The sequence below is a fragment of the Electrophorus electricus genome, chromosome 2 (assembly GCF_041902795.1).
Source record: "Electrophorus electricus isolate QZ-2024a chromosome 2, ASM4190279v1, whole genome shotgun sequence".
Classification (NCBI taxonomy): domain Eukaryota; kingdom Metazoa; phylum Chordata; class Actinopteri; order Gymnotiformes; family Gymnotidae; genus Electrophorus; species Electrophorus electricus.
The window spans coordinates 22,289,544-22,316,101 of record NC_137498.1 but is presented as its reverse complement, the minus strand read 5'-3'; the positions used below and the strand labels follow the sequence as shown (position 1 = coordinate 22,316,101).

The 26,558-nt window shown below is 42.2% G+C and overlaps 2 protein-coding genes across 7 annotated transcripts in view; both read left to right on the top strand.

The window, feature by feature from the left end:
* Positions 1-274: 274 nt before the first annotated feature.
* sec63 (SEC63 homolog, protein translocation regulator) lies at positions 275-14,876 on the top strand. The gene is made up of 20 exons (XM_027015520.3): positions 275-473; positions 3,011-3,110; positions 4,948-5,062; positions 5,227-5,339; positions 5,704-5,765; positions 5,875-5,933; positions 6,150-6,200; positions 6,302-6,410; positions 7,146-7,240; positions 7,638-7,770; positions 7,877-7,969; positions 8,082-8,227; positions 8,408-8,555; positions 8,671-8,753; positions 9,138-9,200; positions 9,437-9,604; positions 9,693-9,854; positions 9,938-10,138; positions 11,344-11,448; positions 11,828-14,876. The coding sequence occupies exons 1-20, from the start codon at positions 350-352 to the stop codon at positions 11,963-11,965; spliced, it is 2,268 nt and encodes a 755-aa protein (XP_026871321.3). The 5' UTR covers positions 275-349; the 3' UTR covers positions 11,966-14,876.
* Positions 14,877-16,094: 1,218 nt separating this feature from the next.
* scml4 (Scm polycomb group protein like 4) overlaps positions 16,095-26,558 on the top strand; it is a 46,300-nt gene continuing 35,836 nt past the window's right edge. Inside the window, exons 1-3 of one of the 6 annotated variants that reach the window (XM_035528891.2) lie at positions 16,097-16,417; positions 16,629-16,850; positions 22,007-22,247. In XM_035528891.2, coding sequence (XP_035384784.1) covers positions 22,043-22,247 — 205 coding nt within the window. In that variant the 5' untranslated portion in view covers positions 16,097-16,417; positions 16,629-16,850; positions 22,007-22,042. Of the gene's footprint in view, positions 16,851-22,006; positions 22,248-26,558 lie in introns of all 6 variants that reach the window. The other 5 variants (XM_035528893.2, XM_035528894.2, XM_035528892.2 and 2 more) reach the window with 5 other exon arrangements.

Here is a 26,558-nt window from a genome sequence, read left to right as displayed (position 1 = left end):
TTTATGAAAATAAGCAACAGTTAACATGTAAAAGTAACGATCTGTGCATTAAGTAAAACGGCTGCCACTTGTTACAAATATTATATACGATACTGAGCCACGTACTAACATCTTAATTGTGAATAAAAAGCAAAAATGTTGTTTTCCGACTGTCGCAGATACGCCTGCACAAAACTCAAAGTCTGAATTCTAAATTTAAGACTTTTATTCTGAAACGCGTTTCTCGACATTTTTGTACAACAGTTGTAGGTGCTGGCTTCGTTCTAAGTTGTATCTGTGTGAGCAGTTGGACGGATTCAGGGGCGGATAAGTGGCGGTGAAGAAGGGGGTGCTCTGGTGCCGCTACGAAATGGCTGGACAGCAGTTTCAGTACGACGACAGTGGCAACACATTTTTCTACTTCCTTACGTCCTTCGTTGGTTTAATCGTCATCCCAGCAACATATTATCTCTGGCCCCGGGATCAGAATGCGGGTAAGGTTGTATTATGACGGTTGGCCACAAGCAGTAAAGACGTCGCTAGCTAACTCGCTAACCACCCAGCTAACGTACGCTAACGTTGAGAGTTAGCTCGTTTATGTGACCGACGGCGAGCAAACCTTTGTGCGATACATTTAGCAAGCGAGTTGGCTTGTCAGCGAGCACTGATTGGGTGTAAAGTATAAAAGTCATGTGCTAATTACACAGCCAGTAAGATGGTAGGTAGCTTGCCTAGCTAGGTAAGGTTAGCTAGCTGTGAGTACCAAACGCGTCAACGTGTTTGGGTTGTGTGTTGATGACATGACCAGACAGCCAAGCTGCAGGGCAACATGCAAACTTCTTGGACAGCCTAGCTTAGACGTGCTGGGTCGCCAGCCAACTATTTAGCCATTTAACTATTTTAACCATCGTGTTGCTAGCTAGCTTTTAGACACTTCTAGCTAGCTAGGTTAGCTGTCTGGATACCTATCTTAGTTTTGTGGTTACAATAATGTCGGTTACACTGATGTAGTTAGTCGGAGAGGCATAACTGAATTGGCAAGGCGCCGTGCACAGTTGCTAAGATTCGTGTGTAGGGGATCAGGGGATATTCGTGATTTAGTTAACCTAGATTAGCTAGACAAAGTTACGTCGCTAACCAGCATTGTCTTGCTAGCTAGCTAGCTATCTAATCTAACTTGATTCCAGCCCTAAACAGATTAGGACGTGTTATTTTATGACCATTTGATACGTAAGACAATAGATGAGATTTACATTAGCTGTACCTGTTCACCTTAGTTGAGGAAGCGTGAGGAAAAGTTTTTGTCTTTAGTTTGCAGTTACGTTGCGAACTATCCTAGCTAACGCTAGCTAGTTAGTAATGTGACAAATCACGTATTTATCGTCTAGAGTGTTATTTAATAAAACCATAAATAATAAAAGTATGAAAATGGCTCTGTGCAATTTATAGATTTGCTGTACCTACTCTGAAGCAGCGAATTGGAGAAATATCTAACTAACATGGAGATAAACAGAACTTTGCTAACTACAAAATTATCTAAGCAGTCGTGTCCACTGTCTGACGTGTCGATGTGGAGGGAAGTGCGTTGTGCTATCGCTAGGGTTGGGGCTAACTCTATACCTGCGTTAGGTGGGGATGGGTTAGGGTTGGGGCTAACTCTATACCTGCGTTAGGTGGGGATGGGTTAGGGTTGGGGCTAACTCTATACCTGCGTTAGGTGGGGATGGGTTAGGGTTGGGGCTAACTCTATACCTGCGTTAGGTGGGGATGGGTTAGGGTTGGGGCTAACTCTATATCTGGGTTAGGGTGGGGCTAACTATATCTGGGTTAGGGTTGGGGCTAACTCTATATCTGGGTTAGGGTTGGGGCTAACTCTATATCTGGGTTAGGGTTGGGGCTAACTCTATACCTGGGTTAGGGTTGGGGCTAACTCTATACCTGGGTTAGGGTTGGGGCTAACTCTATACCTGGGTTAGGGTTGGGGCTAACTCTATACCTGGGTTAGGGTTGGGGCTAACTCTATACCTGGGTTAGGGTTGGGGCTAACTCTATACCTGGGTTAGGGTTGGGGCTAACTCTATACCTGGGTTAGGGTTGGGGCTAACTCTATACCTGGGTTAGGGTTGGGGCTAACTCTATACCTGGGTTAGGGTTGGGGCTAACTCTATACCTGGGTTAGGTGAATTTTCTGTTTGGTATTTATCCCACAAACTTAATTACTAGAATGGAACTAAACAGTATCTTTCTCAAATGAAAAGCAGACTACTCTAATTCATTGGTTAAAAAGCAAACAAAAAAAACAGCAGTTAACTAGCTAAAGTATACGTTGCCAGATTAGTAATATTACATTTCTATCTTAATTACTTATGGTTTTCAAGATATTTAGCTACTGATCATGGTTAAAAGATCATTTGCCAGGTTAGAGGTGGAGCATCATGTCTGATTTGCATTAATAATATAAACAATCTGAAATAATTAAAAAACAACCTTTCTGAAAATATGTAGAGATTGTGATTCCAAGTGATAGTTTAGATGGTGTTTGTGTATTGATGTTTTACCTTAAAACTCCAGTAAGCACCTGACAATAGAAAAAACTGTATATTCAGAATAGAGTATTTTAAAAGTTGGATTTGTCCCTTAAGAATCCAATTGGTACAGCTGAATTAAAAGTAACTTTTTGCAGCAGACTTTGTGTTAGCTTCCAGATCCATCTTCCTAATCTCTCCAGCTCTGGCTTCTAGCTCTTCAGTTTATATGACTGATGGGGAATGTAACAATTATGATAAATATATTTTTAAATGTGTAGCTTCAGGAGTGTCTTAAAATGCAGATTAAGGATAGCTCCAGATTTAAAAACTTCTTGTATATTTTCATTTATTGTGCAGATGTTCTCGTGACTTGCAGAATTAAGATGTGTGTGCTTGCTGGGTGGTTACATTAGTCTAGTCTGTTTGGTACAGCTCTATAGAGCTATTATAAACAGCTATGAGGAGTCATAGCTAATATTCTGTTGACTTACTTTTGTTTGCAGAGCAATTACGGTTGAAAAGCTTGAGAAGGGTTCACGGAAGATGTCTGTGGTATCGCCTCCGTCTTCTGAAATCACAGCAGAGCATTGTCCCAACACTAAAGTAAGTGTGTTTCTGTGGGTGGCTGAGAGAGAAAGTGTTTGATGCACCAATATTACTCATTGGCATTAGAAACAGTATACAATTCGTCAGTTACCCTTCATGCTGAGCGTAGGACCGCTGTTGACTAGATATTATTTTGGTTGTGGAGCACGCTCAGTACAGCATTAACAGTCACATGGCAGTGGGTGTTGACGGTTGCCAGGAGATTTAACACGCAAGCATAACTGTTTGTTTATGAGTAGTTTGGCATTCAAGAACATGCTGTCAGACGCAGTCCTGTGGTTAGAAACTGGCCATTGGTGAGTTGCTCAAGCATGACAAACATAATTTGTGCATGGAGGCATCTTTAAACTCTATTCCTAAAAAAAGTGAAATAGTAGTGTAATATTTACAGAATCATAAACATTTTTTTCCAACTGGTTTATTAAATGCAATTGATTAGATTATAAATTAATCTGTTTCTAAAACACACATGTATGTAAAGTAAATTTGTGAAATATTTATTTTCCTGGAACATGCAAATTAAAAATAAGTAATTTTTAGATTTATGGGGAAATGCAAAGTAGATTTTTCATGGAATTCATGTTTATTAACATATCATACCTGAAGCTTTTAGCAGTGACATCTGAAGTTTTAACAGAATGTGTGTGTCATTTTGGAACAAGATCAACCCCAGACAGTTTTTCTCCCCGAGTGGGTGTGAGTGTCATAGGCCAGTGATGGTGTTTTGTGTTTTTTGCCTCTGTGTTTTGTTTTTTGTTTTGACTGTTTGTTTTGCAGCATAATTGATGCTGTTCATTACTTGTTCTTGAACATTTGGCGGATTGTCTATTTTGTTCATTTATTTATCATTTTTATTTATTACTTTTTTTTAGCTCTTGCTGATTGTTGGCTGATATCATGCATCACTGAGAAAAAAAAACTATTGGTATTGGATAAAAGTTTAGTCGGGGGGAAAAAATCAATTAAATTGTCTGGCTTGAATAATTTGTTTAGCACTCTTAAAAAATCCATATTTTACTTTCTATTAGAGCTGCTTTGAAGAGAAAGCATGCATCAGACTGCTGAAGGATCAGATTTTATGAAGGCTACTTGTAGTGACAAGTTGGCACTTGTGATGCATTTTTGGATGAAGATGGCTTGACAGAATATCTGATTTAAGCAGTTTTTTTTCTAAAAGCAGTCATCATTAACCATTCTTAGTTTATACCAGTGTTTCCATTGCAAGACAATTCATTTGATTCAGGTCAACCAAATTCCCCCTTTTATCAACCTCTAAGTTACACAGAAGCCTTTCTATAGTAGTTTTAGTCCTGATCAAATAGAACTCAGAAGAGTGGGAGGATTTCATAATTCAAGCCAAGTTTACACACAAGTCAGAAATCACACTGGTTTATCGTGCCAACCTTAATGATCTCTGTTGTAGCCGTGGTTATTTTTAGAATGGGTGAGAGTGTCTGTCATGCTGAGTGAGTGCTTTCAAACCCTGTGCCCTTAAACGCTGAGCCTTCTGCCACTGCATGGTTCCCTTGGGAACCATACCTACATCAAATGCTTGTAATGAATGGACGGAATGAGGTCGAAGCTGTTCCTTTCAACCCTGAAATTAGTGTTTGTTTAGTAGGGCGTGTGAGTGTGTGGAGGGGGTTGTGGGTGCAGTTTAGGTTTGCTGCTTGATGTATGTTGGGGCAAAGGATTATTCAACAGTTATAGGTTTGCTTTTCTTTATTTGTTTGTGTAATAGACTATGCAACATGTATGAAATGTGGAGTGTCCTATTCATCTATCTGATTGTCTGTCTGTGTAATTGTCTATCTGTCTATTTATCTCCTAACAGAAAGGCAGCCCTGTTGTTTGGCTGGGCAGTATTTATCTTCCTGGCCTATAAGGTGTCTAAATTAGATCGCGAGTACCAGGAGTATAACCCCTATGAGGTGCTAAATCTGGAAGCGGTAAGTCCAGCGCTCTTTTTCTACAGTAATCTGCAATATGTCTATTTCCACTTACGTACTTGTGACATGCACAGAGTAATGTCAATTTTTCCTTCTTTCTCTGTATCTTCTGGGATGCTGCGGGTTCTAACTGGGGTCGAACCGCATGCTTTTTTTGTGTGCAGGGGGCATCTGTGGCAGAGATTAAGAAACAATACAGAGTGTTGTCACTAAAATACCATCCTGACAAGGGCGGCGATGAGGCCACGTTCATGAAGATCGTGAAGGCGTACTCGGCGTAAGTGCCTCCTCACTGTGTTTCTCGCCGATCTATTGCCTGCTTCTTTTTTCTTTTTCTTTTTTTCTTCTGGGAGAGACTGCTGCTCCCACTCTGACAGCCAGTGAGAAAGTGGCTCTGTGGTGTGGAGGGCAGTCCTGCTGTCCTTGGGGCTGTTCCTCCCTCAAGAGAAACTCAAGCCAAGATTTGAGGCTTTGCAATTCTGTTTATTGATTCCATTTCTCAAAGACTACGGAGTTTTGAAGTGCTTCTCCTCCAGCTTCATATCGATTGGTCCTTGTAATTAGAACTGCGTTTGCATGGGACATCCCCTTCGGTTTTAAAGACTGTAGAGTGACCGGCGCTTTAATACCCCTCTGTACAGCTTGACCCATGAGGAGGCACGGAAGAACTGGGAGACCTATGGCAACCCTGATGGCCCTAGAGGTGAGGACCCTCCACACGTTCTACTCAAGAAAGCAGATTATTTTATTTATCTTAATCTGTCCGTCTCGATGTCTCTCTCTCTCCCTGCTTAAATTGCTCTGCTGTTCAGTCACAAGCTTTGGAATCGCTCTCCCGGCATGGATTGTTGATCAGAAGAACTCAATGCTGGTAGGTTGTTTCTGGATTGGCCACTTCTCCAGATTCATGTTGAAGGAACTTTATTGCGGGTTTTTTATTTATTGGGAGATATTTTGGTGTTTTTACCTCCTGATATCCTATTTTAGGAAGGGAGATTAAAGTTAGCAATTGCCTCAGGTCTGAGACATGTAAGATGTCTGTTCCAGTCCATGACCTGTGTCCATTATGCTTACGTGCTGTTGGCAGGTGCTACTGGTGTACGGACTGGCGTTTATGGTCATTCTTCCTGTGGTTGTGGTGAGATACTTGTTTAGTTACTAGAGTTCTTTTGAAAACTTTAAGGTTCATGCTTGAATGTCGTTTGGAGCATGTGTGCACATGTGCCCCTGTGTCCGTAGGGTACATGGTGGTACCGTTCCATCCGTTACAGTGGCGATCAGATCCTCATTAACACGACCCAGCTCTTCATGCACTTTATGTACAAAACGCCCACAATGAACATGAAGCGTGAGTACACCTTCCACTTGTTTAAGGCCTGTAGATTAGAGCCATACAGAGGTGCGTTGAAAGAACCAGCCCTTGTCCACGTTGAAGCATTTCAGATATAAGCTGCTTAAGAAGAGTGCCATGACCTGAAAACTCTAGTGTAGTGTATGCCACTGACAGTCTTTCGCACATCTAACAGTTGCTCCAAACTTGGTTTGCTTCAGTTATAGTGAAACCATTTAGCAACAACAAAGAATACATTTAGCCTGGTGAATTATTTTGGTGGTGGAAAAACCACTTTTTTAAAATACTGAATTTAGACGGTAAGTAGCACAGGACGAAAGAAACAGTGCAGCAGATGGGAAGCAGTGCGTCTTCTTGGTGCTGTAGGACAGTTCACAGCCCTCTTCCCATCACACAGAGAAACTTAACACTGTCACTGTGTACAAGGCTCACATCGAGTCAATGAGCCTGTTTACTGTAGCTTGTCTCAGAAGAAACCTGCTCTGTGCTTAATCCCACCTAAAATATGAACCCAGTTCAGGTTCCTGCATGCAGGCTGCAGTAACCTGAACTAATTCACAAGGCTCCACACACACTTGTTCGTTCTCTCTTACTCACACACACATGCATTATTTTTATTTTATATGTATATATTTGTTCTGAAGTACTTGACAATCACCTTGATCAAACAGATGGTCTACTTTCTTTCTGCTTTTTTTGCAAGCTGAATCTGTCTTTTTGCCTGTTCCTCAGGATTGGTGATGGTGTTGACGGCAGCATTTGAATTCGACCCACGTAGCAACAAGGAGGCTATTATAAGGCCAACGGACAACATCGAGGTTCCACAGGTAGAGGATGCCGCCATAGCCTGAGGAACGCCACACCACAACCCCACACCATGTTAGAGCGAAGGATCTATGGTGTTGAGTTCTGCAAAAATATTGCTTGACTGACTGTTATGCAAAGCTGGTGTGGTTGTGGTTGGTAGAACCGAGCCTAAATTCTTTCCTGGTGGGATGCCCTGTGACGAACATAAAACAGTCTTGTATCTGTGTAATCAGAAAAGATTTACACTTGGTTGCATTAACCACTCAGGAAGCGTCTCCACAATGAGGCGGTCCTCATCATCAACAACACAGCAGGATCATGTGTGCACTAAGTGCACGTCTGTAGGGAGGGCCCACAGAGCAACAGGAGCTCTAAATTCTTTTGTGAGTGCTGAAGGGTCAATGTCTTCCTTTGCAGCTGATTCGGGAGCTGGGGAACATCAACGTGAAGAAGAAGGAGCCTCCCTTCTGCTACCCCTACAGCCTGAAGGCCCGTGTGCTCGTGCTCACACACCTTGCCCGCATGGAGGTGTCCGACACCATCGAAGAGGGTAACCGTGCAAATACCCCCCCCCCTTTTTTTTCTGATCTGTTCTTTTGCTGTGCAGCTTCAGTCTGATTTGTGTGTGTGTCTTTTTCTATCTCTCTCTCATATAGACCAGAGGTTCGTGGTGAAGAAGTGTCCTGCCTTGCTGCAGGAGATGATCAACGTGGGCTGCCAACTCACTATGATGGCGACCAGCAGAGGAGGTGTGCTCGCATGCCCGCGCGCAGAGTGCACCAGCCAGCCCTACACCCTGGGGGGAGTACCTGGCCGCCGTGTGGCACGCTGACTAAAGCGGCTCATGTGGTTTGTTCGCAGGTTTCCGGGCCCCCAGGCTGACCTCCATAGAGAACTGCATGAAGCTGACACAGATGGCGGTTCAGGGCCTGCAGGAAGCCAAGTCTCCCCTGCTGCAGTTGCCCCATTTTGAGGAGGAGCACCTCCGCTACTGCATCTCCAAAAAGGTGCGCGCACACACACACACACACACACACACACACACCAGAGTCCTGGAGGTATGAAGAGGTTACAGATTTTCTTTAGGTCTTTTGATTTTATGACTTTTATGTCTATTTGTAAAGCGCGCTCTCCCTTTTTCTTTCTCTCTCTCACACACTCGCTCTCTGTCTCTGCGTCTCTCTTAGTATAAGGTGCGGACCCTTGAGGACTTGGTGAGTCTGAAGGACTCGGACCGGAGGAACATGCTGAGGTTTCTGGGAGAGGAGAAGTATGACGAAGTCATGGCAGTGCTCGGAAGCTTCCCCAGCATTACCATGGAAACTAAACTTCAAGGTTGGGGATGAGGGGATCTGCACCATTGGCTCTATCTATTTCCAATATTGTGAATTAAAAAGTGTGTGTGTGTGTGTGTGTGTGTGTGTGTGTGTGTGTGATGATTATAATTCAGTGCTGGATGATGAAGACAGCAATAACATCACAGCGGGGTCCATTGTCACGGTTACGGTCACCTTGACGCGGAAGAGAATGTCTGTGAGTATACATTTGCATACATAGTTGGAGCGTGCTCTGCCCTGTGGCCCAAATTTCCTGTGCAGACCAGTGGAGTCACAGTTTCAGTTTCTGCCTGGGTGAGCTAATTTTAATCACACCGGGCACATGCAGCCTCAGGTGAGCAGTGGGCAGCCCAGGGCAAAGCTCTCCACATTGCAGCCATTCTGACCTCCGCAGTTATCAAGTGAGCTTGCAGTAACTGGTGGCATCCACTAGAGGTCAGTGCAATGTAAGTTCATTTTACTGACCACTGTAGAAATCTTGTTGCAGTGAAAAGCTAATTTAGTCAGGCATTGGTGAAGAGGGAGTTTATTTTGCTATTCTGTACTCTGTTTATACCCTGGAGCTTGTGTGCTTTTCCAGGAGGTCTTTGAGAAGGGGCAGGACACTCAAACACCTACAGAGGAGACTGTCACTGAGGAGGTGGTACGTTTGCATTAATAATTGCTGTTCAGACATCTCTATGGTAAATCATTCAAGCATGCTACATAGTTTAATATTTTTTGTAAGTTTTCAGTATATGTTGTGCTTCATGTGTTTGTTTAACTCCTCTGATGTTGAGTGGTTGTGGTTTTTGTTTTTTTGTTTTTTATCAAACTGAACAGGCAAAGTAATAGATTTTCCTGTGTTGGTGTATGTTTTGTACGATCTGTTATTTGCAGCAAGGTGATGCCACAAAAAACAAGCCCAAAGTTTGGCAGAACAAGAATAAAGGAGCAAAGAAGGCTGCCAAGTCCAAAAAGAAGAAGCTGACGAAGAAGAGGCCAGTCTCCCAGCAGCAGGGCAAGGGAGACAAAGCCAAACAGGCCAATGGCAACGTGGCAGGAACCGTAAGTGGCCAATCACAGAGGTGCGATTTTGAGTGAAGGCTGCATATTTAAAGGAATTTTACTACGGTTGTGGGCGTGCCTCCTACAGGAAGTGACCGCAGCAACGAAAGAGGAAGAGGAGGAGCTATCTGACAAAGGCAGCGAATCAGACGAGGTGGAAGGGAACAAGGACTCGCCCAGTGAGAGAGATGAGGAAAGCGACAAACAGAGTGATGCAGAGGCAGACGAGGTCACTGGAGATGACGAGGAGGTGCGTCTGTGTGCGCGTCTGCTTTTGCAAAATTAACAACCTGTTGGAAGCCACATGCACGTTTTGTTGTGTGTGTCCAGCAGGAGTGGGAGGCTCTACAGCAGAGCATCCAGCGACGGGATCGGGCACTTCTGGAGACGAAGTCTAAGATCACGCACCCCGTCTACAGCCTGTGCTTCCCGGAGGAGAAGCAAGAATGGTGGTGGTTGTACATCGCCGACCGCAAGGAGCAGACACTGGTGTCCATGCCCTACCATGTCTGCACGCTCAAAGACACCGAGGAGGTGGGACAGTGGGAGGCAGGGATGGAGAGAGATGAGGGGGGGGAGAGGCAGACAGAGGGAGGGCAGATTTGGGATGGATGGAGCAAGGGAGAGAAAGATGGAAGGGGGTGGGGGGGGAGAATGAGAATATGTGAAACGGGGGGGGACTAGGCACGGTGTTCCCCGGTCCCTGTACATTTTGGAGTCTTTCATTTGAGTACGGTAAAATGACGCTGCATTTTTAATGAGGCTCTAGTGTCCCCTCCCCTTTTTTCCCTGAGAATGAAGTCCACCAGGCCCATGTGCCTTCTGAAGCCTTTAAAAGGGCCGTAAGGTGTTAGAGTGAGCGTTTGTGCCGCTAGCTCCTGTAACCTCGTGGATGAGCGCGGTGTCATTCCTGTTGAACAGAATAGTCACTCTCCAGGTAATTTATAACAGATGCTGCTCATTTGCATCTAACACAAAGTAATGGTCAGAAAGCTAAAATATAAATTTTAGAAATCAGTCATGTTAAATATTGGCCAAAGCCTTACAGTCTATTCTCAGCTCTTTAAGGTTGAGTGGGGGAGAGAACACAGCAATAAGCAATTAGCTAGCATGGTTACTTCCAGTAATAAGTTTGCTCGAGGTGGTGGGAGTGGTTTAATTATAGCAAGGATTGTATGACTGTCTGTATTTGTTTATGGATTTTATTTTTTGTAAAATTACCCTAAATGCTCTCTTCCAACATGTTTCAGTGGAGTATAGTATCACGGTACATTTGAACGTACTGGATGAAATCTCAATGCAGACGATTAAATGAAAACCAGGGGAATGTGCCTGTCAGGATAAAAAAAAAATTTGTATGCACTGAGCACCGTGTGTGTGTGTGCGAGCAAGAGAAAGTGTGCACGTGAGTGAGAGATGGGCTGAATGACGCTAGCTGCATCTCATGCACAGCAGCTCCCCCCCCACCCCACCCCATCCTGTTGCCAGGCAACTTCTGTTCTGCAGTGTCTGTCTGTCTATTTAAAGGGCCAGTTACAGCGCGGCCAGATTCTGAGCTGTAATTCACTGGCTCACGTAAGCTTACTGTCTGCACAGCAGCACTGTTTGGAAACCAGAATGAGTCTGCTGGTTGTTTTAAATAACGAAGTGAGCATATTGTTGCACTGAGTGCACTGTGGCTAACTGAAGAGTTTGTTCATGTAAGACTGGGCAGTGATGTTCAACTTTCTCTTCCCTAGGTTGAGCTGAAATTCCCTGCTCCATCTAAAATGGGGAACTATCAGTATTCAGTGATTCTCAGATCAGACTCCTATATGGGATTAGATCAGATCAAGCCCCTGAAGGTGAGTTTCACTGCATTCCCTCATAAAGCATTGTTCTGAGATCTCCACAGCTGCTCCCTTCAAATCGGCCTCATGCCAGCTCTAATGGAGCTCATCTAGAATGCTGACTTGATCAATAATATTTTTTCTTTTTGTTGCATGTTTTGGAGCACAGTTAAAATTTGCACTAAAATATGCACTAAAAGTTATGCCAGATTGTGGTGGTGTTTTTTTAATTACATTTTTCAAAATGAATATATGTATTTTTAGCAAGTGCCGCTTTGGGGAAAAAAAAAGCTGTTTACTTCTGTAGCCTAAACTCTCTTTGTATGTGTCTGTCTGTCTCTGTGTGTCTGTCTGTCTCTGTGTGTCTGTCTGTCTCTGTCTGTGTGACCCTCAGCTGGAAGTGCATGAAGCGAAGGCCATACTGGACAACCATCCGCAGTGGGACATCCCAGAGACCGAGGAAGAGGATGAGGACCAAGAAGAGAGCGACGGCATCGAAGAGTCTGAGGAAGACGACGAAGACAATGACTAATCTGGCCAACACATATGAACTTGAACTTGGTTCACACACACACACACACACACAGCAGAAAACCACCACTACACAGTGCAAGTTCAGATGTGACATTTAAGTGGTTTGGACTCAGATGCCCCTTGCCCCAGTTACACACATGCGCGCACACAGTTATGTTGCTCACGTCCATTCACTGAACATGTGGGACGGTTTATTTTTCTTTCTCTTATTTTCCTCAATTTTGTGTTGCGTTATTTTACCCCCCCCCCCCCCCCCCAAAAAAAGTGCCGTCTGTTTGTTCCTGCGGCATCCCTGATGGCCATCTGCCCCAGCACAGGTGTTTGATCGACTGCCATTTAACACAAATAAACAGACTGCTTCCCCCAAAATCCAAACACCTCACGATCATCATTTATAAATTCTTCAGCGTTATCTGTGTTGTGGGTATTTCCTTCCTTAATGTCTTTTGTAGGGAAAACGTTCCAGAAAAGAGTCCTCTGCATGCTGTGTTGTGGTGTGAGCTGGACCCGAATATGGCTGCAGAGCCACGGGTGGGATGGTCCCGGGCAGTAATGCACACGGTACTGCAGGGGTATATATTAACCGTGCATCTCATTTTTGTTCTAGCTGAAGGAGGCTTGAGTTTTGGCCCTTTCTGTGGCATTCCTTGTCCTTACACGTGTAGTTCTACCCCCTTTTCTCACAAGTGACTGACAATTACACACACTCCACAAACGGATCTACAGGGCAGCCTAGCCTTGATCTTTCTCAGTTTTAGCCTAAATACACATCTCTGTAAAATCACAGGCAGATGTGGTTGCTGTTTTCATATTGCTTTTCCTTCCTATGCATTAGTGAGAATAATTCTTTCTTTCCTTTGCCTTTGAGATTCAGTGCGGCTAAAGATAATTGAAATATTCTGAATGTTCCAAATCAATGTTAATGAATTTAACTGCTGTTTTAGGTAAAGAAGGTGCTCCTCTTGTCCTCAAGGCACTGCAAAATGTCATTAATGGCACCGTGTCCTGAGCTCAGTACCCCGGGTAGTATGAAATGCTAGGATTTAAACCAACTCTGTTGAATAGGTGGTCCTGCAGTGAAATACAAATGAGACAAATGGTAGTAAATTCAAACAGATATCTGGTGGTTGGATAGCTCAGAGAAACTGCAAGACTTGTATTGGTTTTTCAAAGTAATATGACTTTTTTTCTTCATTTTCTTTTCTGACATTTGTCACAAATAGGCACAAAGGATGATGCTTTCAGTTTAGATTAAAATTAAATTTTCAATGTATTTTTGTATTTAGTTCACATTCCATTTATGTGAAATGCCTTACTGGCCTTGCAAAGTATGATGCTCATCCCTTTTAGAAGTTTAGTCTGTGCAAATAGATATTTTTATGGACAGTTTGCTTTGTGTTCTCCATGGGCACAACTGCATTTCAGCATTTTGCTTTGGTACCTGGTAGATAACCAACCAATAGAATTGAATACCTTCAGAATGGGGATGGAGATTGTTTTGCCATTTCCTGTTTTATTAGTGGAAGTTCTTCACTACATTGTTGATTTCAAGTCTGTAATGAATAGGCAATGTTAAACCATCATAGTTGATTTTAAAGCCAGTTGTCTATAAAAGAGCAATCTTTTTGAATTCAATTAAGATTATGTACCTAGTGGGTTATTTCTATGACCAGATGGCTGCACTTGAGTTTTTATTGCTGCCTTATTAAATGGTTTGAAATTACAGCTTTTAGTGCTTTAGTCAGAGACTAGTGTAATTACTGGAAGAGGTTTTTCCCCTCCCTTTTTAGGGTTTTGCTACTTTTGGGAGAAGACACTTTTGTCCATTTTTGGCAACTCCTTTTTTCCCCCCTTCCTTTGATTGTTTAGATTTCGTTGTGTTTGAAGAAAGTACTAGTGAGGGCTGTTGTTGAATAGGCTGAGATGGCTTATTGCCTCGTGGTTTCCAAGTCAAATGTGTGGTCTGCTTAATGTCAGTGGGATGATTAAGCCCAGTAAAGCCCCTTGTCGAGGCTGTGACATGACTAAGTTGTGCTATGTAGATTACTAATGGGGCTGGATGTCCTCGAGTTGCCATCAGGCCCTTTTTAAAGACCTTTAGTCTTCCGGTGGGCTTGATTAGTTTTGATCCCCTTTATAAAAGTGTTTTTCAGTGGAGGTTTTTACTTTATGGGGCATGGATTAGCAAGGTGTTAAAGGCTGCTGTGACACTTGTAGAAAGACTCGGGTCTGTTCACAAGGGGAGATGAATTGGACATTCTGCAGATGGGCGAGAAACTCATGGACTATAGAGATGTGTATTGAATATAATCTTTCATGTAATCTCTAGTTTATTTTTTTCTGTTATGAATTTGTCACTGAAAGTACAAGACTTGTGGAATCTGAGTGACATATGTATGTATTTTAGACTTCTGATTGGAAATTAGCAAACTCTTTTGGTAGCCAATCTTGATTTTAACATTTTATTTCATCTGGATTTGCATTAGCCTTATCTTAATGCTAGCTGTGTCTTAAGAGAGAAAGGGTTGGATATTGGCTGCATGTAACACATAAATGATGCTGCACCAAACTAGATGTTTTACCAGTTGGGCAGTCAGTCATTGTTAGTATTATAGACCTTCAAAAGAGTGTAGCATCAGTTAGAATGCTATGTATAAAAAGCTGTGATTTTAAAAAAAAACAAAAAAACATTCAGTGACGAGCCTTTGTACACACACACACGTCCTATAGACGAAATCTTGTAGGCCAAAAAGTCCAGATATGTATAGTCTTGTGAAACAGGCCAGAAAAAGGTGTATAGCCCAGAGAAAACAATTTCTGCCACTTTTGTTTACAAGAAACTCATTGTAAATGGAAAATATATATTATTTGTATTTAAATCATTTCAAATAAAATAACTTTTAAAATCATTTTTAATTATTTTTTTTATAGAGAGAAATACCAGCTGAGTACATACACACTGGTCTAGTTCACACACATCCTATTTCCTCTGGTTCACAAGGCATAAAGTGTAGGCAATGATATTAAGGTAGGACATAAACTAAAACTGTTAGCTTCAATCTACCTCTTAATCTCCTTGTGGAACCTGAAAATTGCTGAATGGTGGGAAATACCTTTTGTGATGTATAAAATAACGGGAAGGTTCTTTTTCCCACATGCATGTATTTATTCCAGCCAGGTATTGACAATTTTAGTACCTTGTCATTTTCTTGCACTCTTGACGTTATTTTATTTTAGAACAAACGTATAGCAAACACAAGCTGTCACAGAAAAATGGGAAACACCTCAATGTTGAGTTCACTCAAGACGTTTGACGTTAGCCTATATTTAACTATGAACGTAAGGCTGCTTGTTTGAATTAGACCTCTCATCGAAACTGTTTTTGACAGACTACTTAAAACGTTTTTTTTTCTTTTTTTTCTCCTGAATATCGCTTCTCAGGTGGCTGCGATCTCCCCTTTTCGACAGTCTAAGTTGGACGTGATATATAATGTATTTTAGCTGTTCGTCATTTTCGTTTAGATAGAAATAATATCCTTTAAAAAGCGAAAAACAAAAACAATCCCACCTCTTTTCACAGTACTCTTAGCCTGCGTTTCGTCCTTTCCAGACTGCAGCTCAGGCCACGTTAGGTTGTCCAGTATCACGTTTTTGGGTGCTGTCCGATTGAACAGGTTGCAATGCATATTCAGTCAGCCTAGCAGACACTTGACTGTTTTTATGAGACAAATTTAAACGGACTTAGAGAGCGGTATTTATATGCATGTATAATCGAACAAATAGTCGAATTATACTATTTTATGAGCGAAAGACATACAAAACGCCCTTTGTATGTAGGTCAGATTTATGTAAAGATTTACAGAGGCAACAGCGTCTACTCTTTAAGTCTGGGGGAAAAGCAGCAATTTATTTACAAATATCCCAATAAAAGCACATGGATGTTCGAATCCTTTATAAGGAGTGTTTTGTGTTTATTGGTCAATTCATCCGTATTTTAAGCATCTTGCTAAATTAATTTTGAAACGGGATATTTCATCATGAGCATAATATATTTAGTGGCCAAAACGTCGGAAACGACATATTTGAAGAGGGAGAATTTTATAGGCTAGAAATAAGACACATGATTTTGATCGAATTTCGGTTTTAGGAACGTGATGCTTCCAAAACGGATTAAATTTGTGGGACGGCTGTGTTTGTTTCTGTAAACTGACGTTTCGTTTTAGCTTTATTCTTCATCAAGGAGAAAGGATCAAGCACCGGGGCATGACTTTGCAGACACCTTGTAAGATAAATCAAAGATTAGTGTATGTGTCGTATTTTGAGTATAAACGGGCGATTTGGCCGCCAGCTGTTGGAAAAGGGTACGACGGAAGTGAAATAATCAACCGATGCCTGCAAATCTCAACTGAACGTCGGCAAAAACAACTGAACAATCTTGCGCTTTTGAAGGGTGGGTGGTAGTCCTTTCGAAATTAAAATACTGAAGGCAGAGAATTTCAGCTTCATTTACAGAGTGAGGATGAAATAATACAACAGCTTTTAATGGGTATGGCTATTGCAAGTCGGAAATCCTGTATGGGTGGTTTACAGAGAACCGCTTTGCATACCTAGCGACATAAAAACCTGTTCCCGAGATCCCTCGTGTCCTGCCATTTAATTAGATCCCCGGGGTGAGAACCAAATTGGCACTATCTCTTCCTGCAACTACACCCGGCTGTTTTCGCTGCTCGAATCCCGGCCCGGCGTTCGCTCGGCTTCTCTTCTGCATCGGCGGAGCACGAAGAAAATCGAGCCCGCCGTCCAGCCGAGGCTCCCAGGCAACACTTTCAGCAAAATTCGGACCGATGAGAATCTAACAGTTTCAGCCAACGATAGACGCTGAGGTAAAGTAGTTCGATTAGCTTGGATTTTCGTGTTGTTTTGGTAGACGGCGATATGTGTTAAATGAAACGTGCCAGAAGCGCGCCAAGTTCACGCACGCAAAAATGATACGGGCTACAGCGGTGGTTTCTGTTTAGTAAGGTTTTGTAGAATTAGACAATATGGCTCTGAACTAGGCTATTCCATTTGTTTTTAGAAAATCAGTTGCACTCCGTGGGAGAACGTTATGTTGCTTCGTGCATAATTGAGTAAGCAGGTAGACCATTTTTTATTATGCACTGTACTCTGAATACCTGATTTTAACACTACCTCGCCTTTGATAGTTTAAAGCACATAATCGGACAAGTCTTCTCTAAGCAGGCAAGACGCTGCATTAAGTCTATACCTAAATATTTTTGCTTTTACACCAGTGTTATTACACGGAGGTGTGCGGCGTGTACTTAAGAAAAAAAAAGAAGTTATCCTTAGACTGATCGCGAAGTTGTTTTCGTAGTGAAAGGTTTGCGCTCTCCAGGGACACCACGGGCTCCACCTGCTTATCTGCATTAGTTCTGTCAACAGCACCTACTATGTCGCCCAGTCCAAACCGAAAAAATGCGACGTGCTTTTTATTTATTTTTTTTAAGTTTTTTAATTTGTTATTTTTATTTATTTATTTATTTATTTTAAATAAAAGGTACGTTTACTCTGCGTTTTGATATGCTTTATCCTGTCCTGTGTTGTTACATATCTGAAATGATCTGTTGGCAATAAGTCCCGATAATTATAAGACTTTCAAACTAACTTTGTTTCTGAGGAATATGTCGTGTGGGGGGTAAGTGAAAAGATCCTGAGGTGGCCTGGTAGAGGGGATAAGGATACAAGCAATCTTTATTACTGGGGCCAGACGAGCCACTAGAGATGGGCTGTGTATGTTTGCAAGGTTTTAAAAACAACCCTTTGCCACTAGGTGGTCTTGAACCATCCAGAAACGATCTTACTTATGTGTAGTTTAGTATGGGTAAAGGTGGATGGATCCACCGTGCTGCTAAGGGCTGTTAAATTAACTCGTGCTCTTTAGAGCCGTTCCCTAACAGCAGAGGTATCTGAATCCCACACTCCTTTCCCCTCCTGCCTCAGTTTCACTGCTGCTGAACTCTGGATTGCCTTTCTCTGCCTCCACCTAGTTTACCAGTCAAATCACGTCATTCCTATTCCACATGGCCAATACAATTCCGATCTGTCTTCCTGCCATAAACCTTCAGCTCCAGTTTTCGCAGCCTAACTCAGTCCTTTCAAACATTACGGCTTCCCGTCTGGCTGTAGCTCCAGTCTTTGCTTGACCACTTGTGATCAGCTTCCCTGTGTTTAACTGTGACCGCATGCCCCATGGTTTGTTACACATTAGACAGGTGCTCAACTGTTCCAGATCATGATTACGAATACCATCACACATGAAAGTAGTGCGGTTTACTTGTGGATATGCATATTTGACTACGTCTTCTGTCCACAGAGATTCTGCTTCATGTTGGCACCATCAGTGGCACACTACTGTTTGGTTCCTCTCCATAAACAGATTAAGACGGTGTAGTTGTTCAGACTGCATTGTCAGAAGTGTGTGTTGTGGATGGATGACCTGTTTCAGCAGTATTGCATGTGAAAATCCAGGTCTGTCATATCTGTGTTTCAGCAAGAAATGTATCAGCAGTTTGCGACATTTGGACAGAACTTACTTTTTTAGGTTTTATGTCACACCTGCTTTGTTTGTTGTTTGCCTATACTGCTGTATCCTGATTGGCTGCTGAATGTAGTCTGCTGTGACTGTCTCCAAGCTGTGCAACATACAGCAGAGTCTCATTCACCTGTTCATTTATGCCATTCGGCTACGGAATGTCATCATACAGCAGAGTCTGATTCACCCACTCATTTATGCCATTCGGCTACGGAATGTCATCATATAGCAGAGTCTCATTCATCTGTTCATTTATGCCATTCGGCTACGGAACGTCATCTTCATTTCCTCTTGTAATCCCGGTGTCTTCCTTTTTAAAGCATTATTTTACATGTGGTCAACGGCAGCCAGCCTTGGCTGTTAATATTCCATAGTTGTGCATTTTCTGTCTCACCACTCTCTGCTGACCCTTCATTATTTTATATGCAGTATAGGTCTGCCCCCTGCAGTGTGCATGTTCTATATATTTGTGTGTGTGTGTGTGTGTGTGTGTGTGTGTGTGTGTGTGTGTATGTGCATGTGTATGTGTATGTGTATGTGTGTGTAGGTTATGTTGAATGTTTGCATTTGGAGCATGTCTGCCTTTCTGTGTACTTAATATCTCCAGACTTACAGAGGGTAAACAGAAACAAATGAGATCCTATATACATGACCACTAATAAAACACTCAGATACTGTGGTCCTGGTTATAGAGACTCAGGACCATTAATAAAACACTCAGATACTGTGGTCCTGGTTATAGACTCAGGACCATTAATAAAACACTCAGATACTGTGGTCCTGGTTATAGACTCAGGACCATTAATAAAACACTCAGATACTGTGGTCCTGGTTATAGAGACTCAGGACCATTAATAAAACACTCAGATACTGTGGTCCTGGTTAAGGAGACTCAGGAGCAGGCCAGGCATGGATCACAGAATCTCAACACATCACATGAAAACTTCATATACCTGTAGCAGTACTTTCTAGAAGTTTAGTTTATTGTAGTTTAACAGGTCCAATAACCTTGGTTCCTATGTTGTGTTTACATGGAAGTCAAGACAAGGCAAGTTCATTTGTATAGCACTTTTCATATACAGTGGCAATTCAAAGTGCTTCACACTAACTAGTTGTTACTTAGATAAAACAATTGTTTTAAACCAGAAAGATTAAATTAAACAAATGGTTCACAGAGAACAAATTTCAAATATAAATCTAAACTCCATATTGGGCCCCTGCAGAGTGGACAGTGCTCCAGTGTACTCTGACAGGATCTCATGTAACACTGGTCAACAATGATTTTACTTCCTGCAAAAAAAATGTACCCGTTTCTTATGTATTTTTGCATGTTGAATCCAAATATGTTTTCAGAATTTCTTTAGCACCTACAGTTTTTTTGTTCCAGTATAGCTATATGTCATATAGTATGGAAAAGGGGTACCAAGGAAATTGGGTCTTCTCAATGTTGGCAGTCACTGAAGAAGGATATTCCTGAGGCCAAATACAGGCAAAAATCATACATTGAACATAATAGACAGTAGGCACATTTTAAGTGTAATAACAGCCTAATTTATGAATAATTACTATATACTTAATGTAAAACCTCAATGCCCTGTTCCTTAAAAAAACCTTGCTTAATAGAAAAATTCTAAAAAATATTTAAATTTAGTGTAAAAAGTACTATAAGGTCCATTTATTGTAGTTTTTAAACAAAAAACTTCAAATTTTGTTGCCCTGTGATTATTCATTAGTTAGGTCTCCAGGTCCCATTGGGAATCTCTGCTTTATCAGGGAAAACACACACAGCCCCTTTGTGAAACGACCTTCCTTACTGTTGCCAGCAACAGGGAAGCCATTTAACTTTCTACCCCCCCCCCCCCCCTTTTTTTTTAAACTTGGCTGTCAGATAAGATGGAGCATGTAACTCTTTCAAATAAAAACCAGTGTCAGTGAGGGAGTTTTTTTTTTTGCTGGTCTGTGCTCCAGGAGCCCATGGGGGAAGGTGACAACCCGGCCAAGTAACGAAAAATACATGGCGTTTCACAACATTGGCAGTGCAGTACACTACCATAGTTTCTTACACCATTTCACAGTTCAATGTTAGTTTTCCTGTTTCTCTTTGACATCCCTTTTCTCATTTTATTTTCATCAATATCAGTACAACACACGGGTATTCACTCACACGCGCACTCTAAAAGTCTAATATCAACTGGGTTTCCTGTTACGGCTGTGTTCTTAATGAATATATAATAAGAACCTTGTGGTTGAGCTTCGAAGAGAGGCCTGCACCATTTTATTAAATCAAATCCCTGACCAGCTGTGTTTATTGAACTCCATGAGCTAAGGTTTCAGTGTATCAGTGTACCAGTACTTTTTATAGTATCTATTTTGTTTTGTGTACATTTTGGTTCTGGATAGATATGCAGAAATGTGTCTTGTTGATGTGTGACATTATTTGCAAGCCATTGCGATGTATGCATAGGCACGTGTGCAGAAGGTGGTGCAACCCTGAAATATATGAAATTAGAAATTTAGGCTGTTTTGATTCTACTAGTTTAGGTCCATTTAAGTCTGTTTCTCCATTATTCCTAATGGAATAGAATATGGTCTTGGAGTGTGGGTGTAGCTTGGATGTTTGGCACAGTGACGCCCAGGGAAGACTGTGCATTTAATGGAAGTGGAAGATGTTGAAGGAGAGGAAGACATGAGGGAAAGAACTTTATTCACTTTTTCTTTAATCCACAGGACAAACTGTTTGGAGTATGCTCCACAATGGTTCCTTTGTACGGCACAGTTTCCCAAATTGCATTGACATTTCTAAATCAGTTTGCCGTTCAGGTGAAAACATTGTTCCACTGGTCTGCCGCACATATCCCATCAACACTTGTTTCAGTGCTCTTGTTTTCATGTGGAGCAGGAATGGTTAGCTTTAGATGGTTAATTAACAAGTTAGTCGAGGGTAATGGTGAATTGCACAGAGACACTGGAAAATTCCTCACAGCTTGTAAGCACTCTGTTTAAAGGTGAATGATTATATACACAGTGCTGCTTTAAGAGCAAAATACGCATAACATGGGGAGGTTAATGTGTTATGGGATTTGGGTGTATAAGCATTCTTGAACAGAAAATGTCTCTGGCAAAGGGTTTCTTTGTTGTACCCATCCATGGACTAGAGACGTTATTCAGATGTTACTCTTTGCAGCTGTACGATTGCTTTGGCCCAGTTTCTCGTGCTGGAGCTCCTCCTGTAGGACAGTTTCTTTGAAAGCCGTTGTCATGTAAGGAGATGATTCATTGACCTGTCATCTTTAGGACTGCGGCACTGAAACCTCCAGTGTGATGGTAGATTCTCTCTCACTGGCACGATTATGTTTATAATTGGAATTGACTAATGTAGTGTCTGTGTGTGTGTGTGTGTGTGTGTGTGTGTGTCTGTGTATATGTGTATGCGCCTTTCTTCCTTAGTGTAATGTTTGGTCTGGAGCGTGTGTTGCAGAGGGAATGAGACTGCGTGGCAGGGATCTGGAGGATTCTGCTGTCTCCTGGATACCGAGCGTCCTGGGCGTTCAGAGTGTCAGGCTCCGCCTTCGTCTCGATCGCCGTGACGACGGGAGAAGGGGCCTCTGGCAGCTGGTTGAGCTAAACGGGGAGGCTGCACCAAGTGGGCGGAGGTTATGGGATAGGACGCCGCCCACTTGTTCCCAGAGTAAGACATCGTAATTACCTCATTACAGACTGTCAGCTGGGGCTGTACGGCTTGTATTTCCTTGGCTCCAAATGCTGTGGAGTTCATGTGCTGTTAGTACAGAGCCCGGTGTTCATGATATATTTCTCCATCTGACAATTGGTGATGAAAGTCTCAACGTCATTTGATCAGTTGCAACGTGTTGACAAAGCAGTCTCAAAGTTGTTTACTCGGGAAATGGATTTTTGTTAAAAGTCAAGGTATTATGATATTATGTGTTGTAATGGGTAGACATTAATTGCATTGGAAACATCAGAGGCTTTTTCATTTCTCCTGCTTACTCCTGGATTCTGGATCCACTGATGGGGAAATAAGCAGGGAGAAAGGTTTACTTGTAAAACCCTATCCAGTGACGCTTTAGAGAACAACCCAAAGATATATGAGATAAGTGGGAATGGGCCAAGGGCAGTGAAATAGTTTGAGAGAGGGATATGGAACAAACAGACAGGGGAATAGATGGGGAGATCTTCATTTAACAGAGCCTTGGGATTTAGAGGGTTACTGAACTCTGAAAAGGTGACAATACTTGCCATTCCTAATTACTCCAATGTCTCAGATCACAGAGAAAGAGAGAGATTGTGATGTTTTTTTCTTCTTTTTGTAAACTATGAGGTGTGATGTCTAAACTCAGTATATAGACTAAATGTGTCTCACCTTGAAACACGTGCACACTCACACACACTTGCAGTTATTCTTTGCCTCACCTTGTCACATAGCTTTATTGCGGTATCAGATACCCCCCTCCACCCTGTCTGTTGCCATGGCAACATGCAGTGTGGTAAATAACTTCCCGTTGTTGTTTTGTGGTGGTTATTGCATTTATTAGAATATTTTCTCGTGCCCTGCTGCTCCTCCCTCTTCTGACTGCAGGCGTTGGCTGGAGGGTTTGGCAGACGCCGCTGCAATTTACAACCTTGCAATTCTCCTTTATTGTTCTGCTATGAATTAGCGTGTATGTGCAGTTTAGACGATAGTCAATAACAGTGTTTCTGTACAAAGTTCCATTCACTGAAAGGTGTGTGTGTGTGTGTACTCAGCTAAATTGAAGTAGATAAGATCTCCAATTTAGATAATCTTCTGTTTAGATGTAAGCGTTCAGAGCATACCACAGCTCTGTGTGTGTGTGTGTGTGTGTGCATGTGTGTGTGCGTGCGTGTATGTGTGTGAGTGTGTGTGCGTGCGTGCGTGTGTGCGAGCAAGCGACTGACTATATGATATCAGGAAGAACACTTTGTAGAACAATAGTGGTCATCCATAAAACAGTTTTAAAAACAGCAATCCCATGTTAAGTTTGATCCTAGTCACCAGTTGAACTGCCTATTCTGGACACCGCTTTATCTGCAGAATTTTCACCTGTTTCTGTAATGTTAGATTCCCATCCAAAGCAGTTCACAAACAGTATAGATTGCGATTGCTTTCCCTTTTGTTTTTTTGTTTTTTGCAGGAGGCAGACATATCTTGAGAGTGCACCCAGTGTTTTCCTAACAATATGAAAAGCAAAGAGAATGGCTGCTGAAATATGCCTTGGGGTTCTCCCCTTCCCTCTCATTTATGAACACACACACACACACACACACACACACACACACACACACACACACACACACCTGAAAACAGAGTAGTTGTCATGTTTGAGCTGTCTGCCTGTGTTAATGGATTTGTGGCAACCTGAGTTGCCACTGAAGATGAATCTATGTGTTTAATTAACTTTTGATTTATTAGCTCCTTTAATTAGCCATATGGCCCCAGGAACTTACAAATTAAACCAGCATTGGCTATGGTCAGATGCACGAGAGATTGGCATAGCCACACCCGGTCATCGACTTCGGAATGGCCCCACCGCATACACCCTGGGTTAGATCCTTGGAAATCTCCTTCCCCTGACACTTACAATGCAACATCTTAAGAGAGACCCGCTACTGGTTTGGGGCTGTGCTACCCCCCATCCATTTTGCAATGGCGGGAGCCAAAAAACTACACCTTGTGCAATTTCATGCTCAAATCAGAGCCTAAGGAATCCCATGAAATAATATTTTTCCTGCAAAAAGCCCTGTTCTGAAGAGTCTTTTTTTGCAACGTTCTGGTGGTTTGCTAGAGTAGTTCCTGGTGTTAGCTTTTTGGGCCATCTTGGCTTTGTGCTCTTTGATGTGGTCACTGAAGCTGCTCCTTCTTGAAAGTTTTCTTCCTGTCCCCTCTTGCGAAATGTGAAACGAACTCTTGCAAAAGCAGAGTGTAGCAGTGAGGAGCAAGGATGAGCGCTAAATCCTCTCTACAGGCACTGGAAGACAGCTGTCACTTGTGCTGGAAAGTAACTAATGGCGACCCCCCCTCCCCAGCCAAGTTAGTGTGTCTATCTCTCTCCCTTTGCCTATTTATTATTTTTTTTGGCAAGGGCTGTTGTCATGGTAACCCCTTGTGTGTTATTGATCTTGCTGATGACCTAGTTGATTTGTTCTGTATTTGTTGAGGTGTGGTTGACCTCTGTGTGTGCATAGGTGTGCGTGCATGTGTGTGCATTTGTGCATGTGCATGCATGTGTTTGCGCACCTGTCCACATATCTGTGCATGTGTGTGTGTGTGTGTGTGTGTGTGTGTGTGTGTGTGTGTGCATGCATGCATGCATGCGTTTGTGTCTGTTTTGTGTTGTGTGTAGAACATGCTCTTTAACATGCTGGTGCCTTAATCATTACCTACTATAAGTATTGTCTGTTGTGACTTTATGTTGGTCTTACACTGTTACACCTTTGATTGATTTTTTATTGCATTTATTTTCTCATTGTTTAAATCATTTAAATACTTTAATGGAATTAATATGCAAGGCCTATTAAAGTCACCATAGCCTTTCATATGTTGCACCTCTGGGTGAGCTGGTTGTCTCACATAGGCATGAAAGTGTATGATTATATTTTTCAGAACTATACTGCCCTGCTCACTCATATGAATGCTGGAAAAAATAGTGGTTAACATTTAGTACATGAAATAGCTTAATGAATGAATAATGAATGAAGGAGTTCAAATGTATGGCCTACAGAAACATTTTACTTCTTCTCCTCACCATAGCTATTCTTAGGGAGAAGGAGACAGTGAACTTGAACTTGTTTCTTTGTTTTCAGGTGTGTGCGTGTGCGTGTGTGTGTGTGTGTGTGTGTGTGTGTGTGTGTGTGTGTGTGTGTGTGTGTGTGTGCGTGTGTGTGTGTGTGTGTGTGTGTGTGCGTGTGTGTGTTCGTGCGTGCGTGTGTGTGTGTGTGTGTGTGTGTGTGTGTGTGTGTGTGTGTGTGTGTGTGTGTGTGCATGTTTGTGTGTTTTAGACCACTGGCTTGACTTTAAGTTGACCTGGAAGCAGTTTGTCAAATGCAAGGGTCCCAGTGGGAGGTGTGTGAGAGTGAGTGTGAGAGTGTATGTCTGTGTGGAGAGTGAGTGTTTGTGTGGAAAAATCAGTGGGGAGTGTGTTTGTGTGTGTATCTGTGTGTGTATCTGTGTGTGTGTGTGTGTGCATGTGTATGCATTGTGTGCTCGGGGAAAATAGCTACATGTGCACTACATTGCTTAGAGTCTTTCTGAAGCTATAGAATGGTGATGTGAAAAAAAGGGTAAACTGTAATTTATTGCCACCCCTCCCCACTCTACCCACACCTCTGACTGCAGCTTTAACCGTTTCACTGCCAGACAGCACAGACTGGGTAGCAGAACACCTCACTACCTGCAAGCTCACATGCAGTTAACCTTTCATAGTAGATAAGTTGTTCATCTCTACATTGTGTTTTTAGCCCAAGTCAGGATCAGCGGATTAGTTTGCTATGTGGGGAGAAATGCTATTTACCCTTCTACATCCTTAGCTGTGTGTGTGTGTGTGTCTGCATGCTTCCTGCTTGATAAAAGGTCTTGTTCCATTGTGAAATACCTTTCATTTCTCATGTTCCTCTTTGGGCTGGGGTGTGACGAGGGGGACTTGTGTGCGGTCTGAGGGGCAATAAGGCAATAAGCTATGCTCGCTTGCAACACGCATTCCTGTGGAGCATTCCAGTCTACAACCCTCGCCCTCCCTGTAATAAGCATTCCGACAGGGCATGATTACCTTTTAAATCTTGATTATCTGTTGTTCTGCACATACCTTTCATAAGAATAGTATTTAACAATATGATTAAAGCTATTGTGACTTTGCTCCTATAATATTTTTTTCAGCAATATATTTTCCTGTAATTTATTGTTTTAGTGTTTATGTGGGCTCAAGATTTTTAAATTTATGCAGTAAAAAATTCAGTGATGCAAATT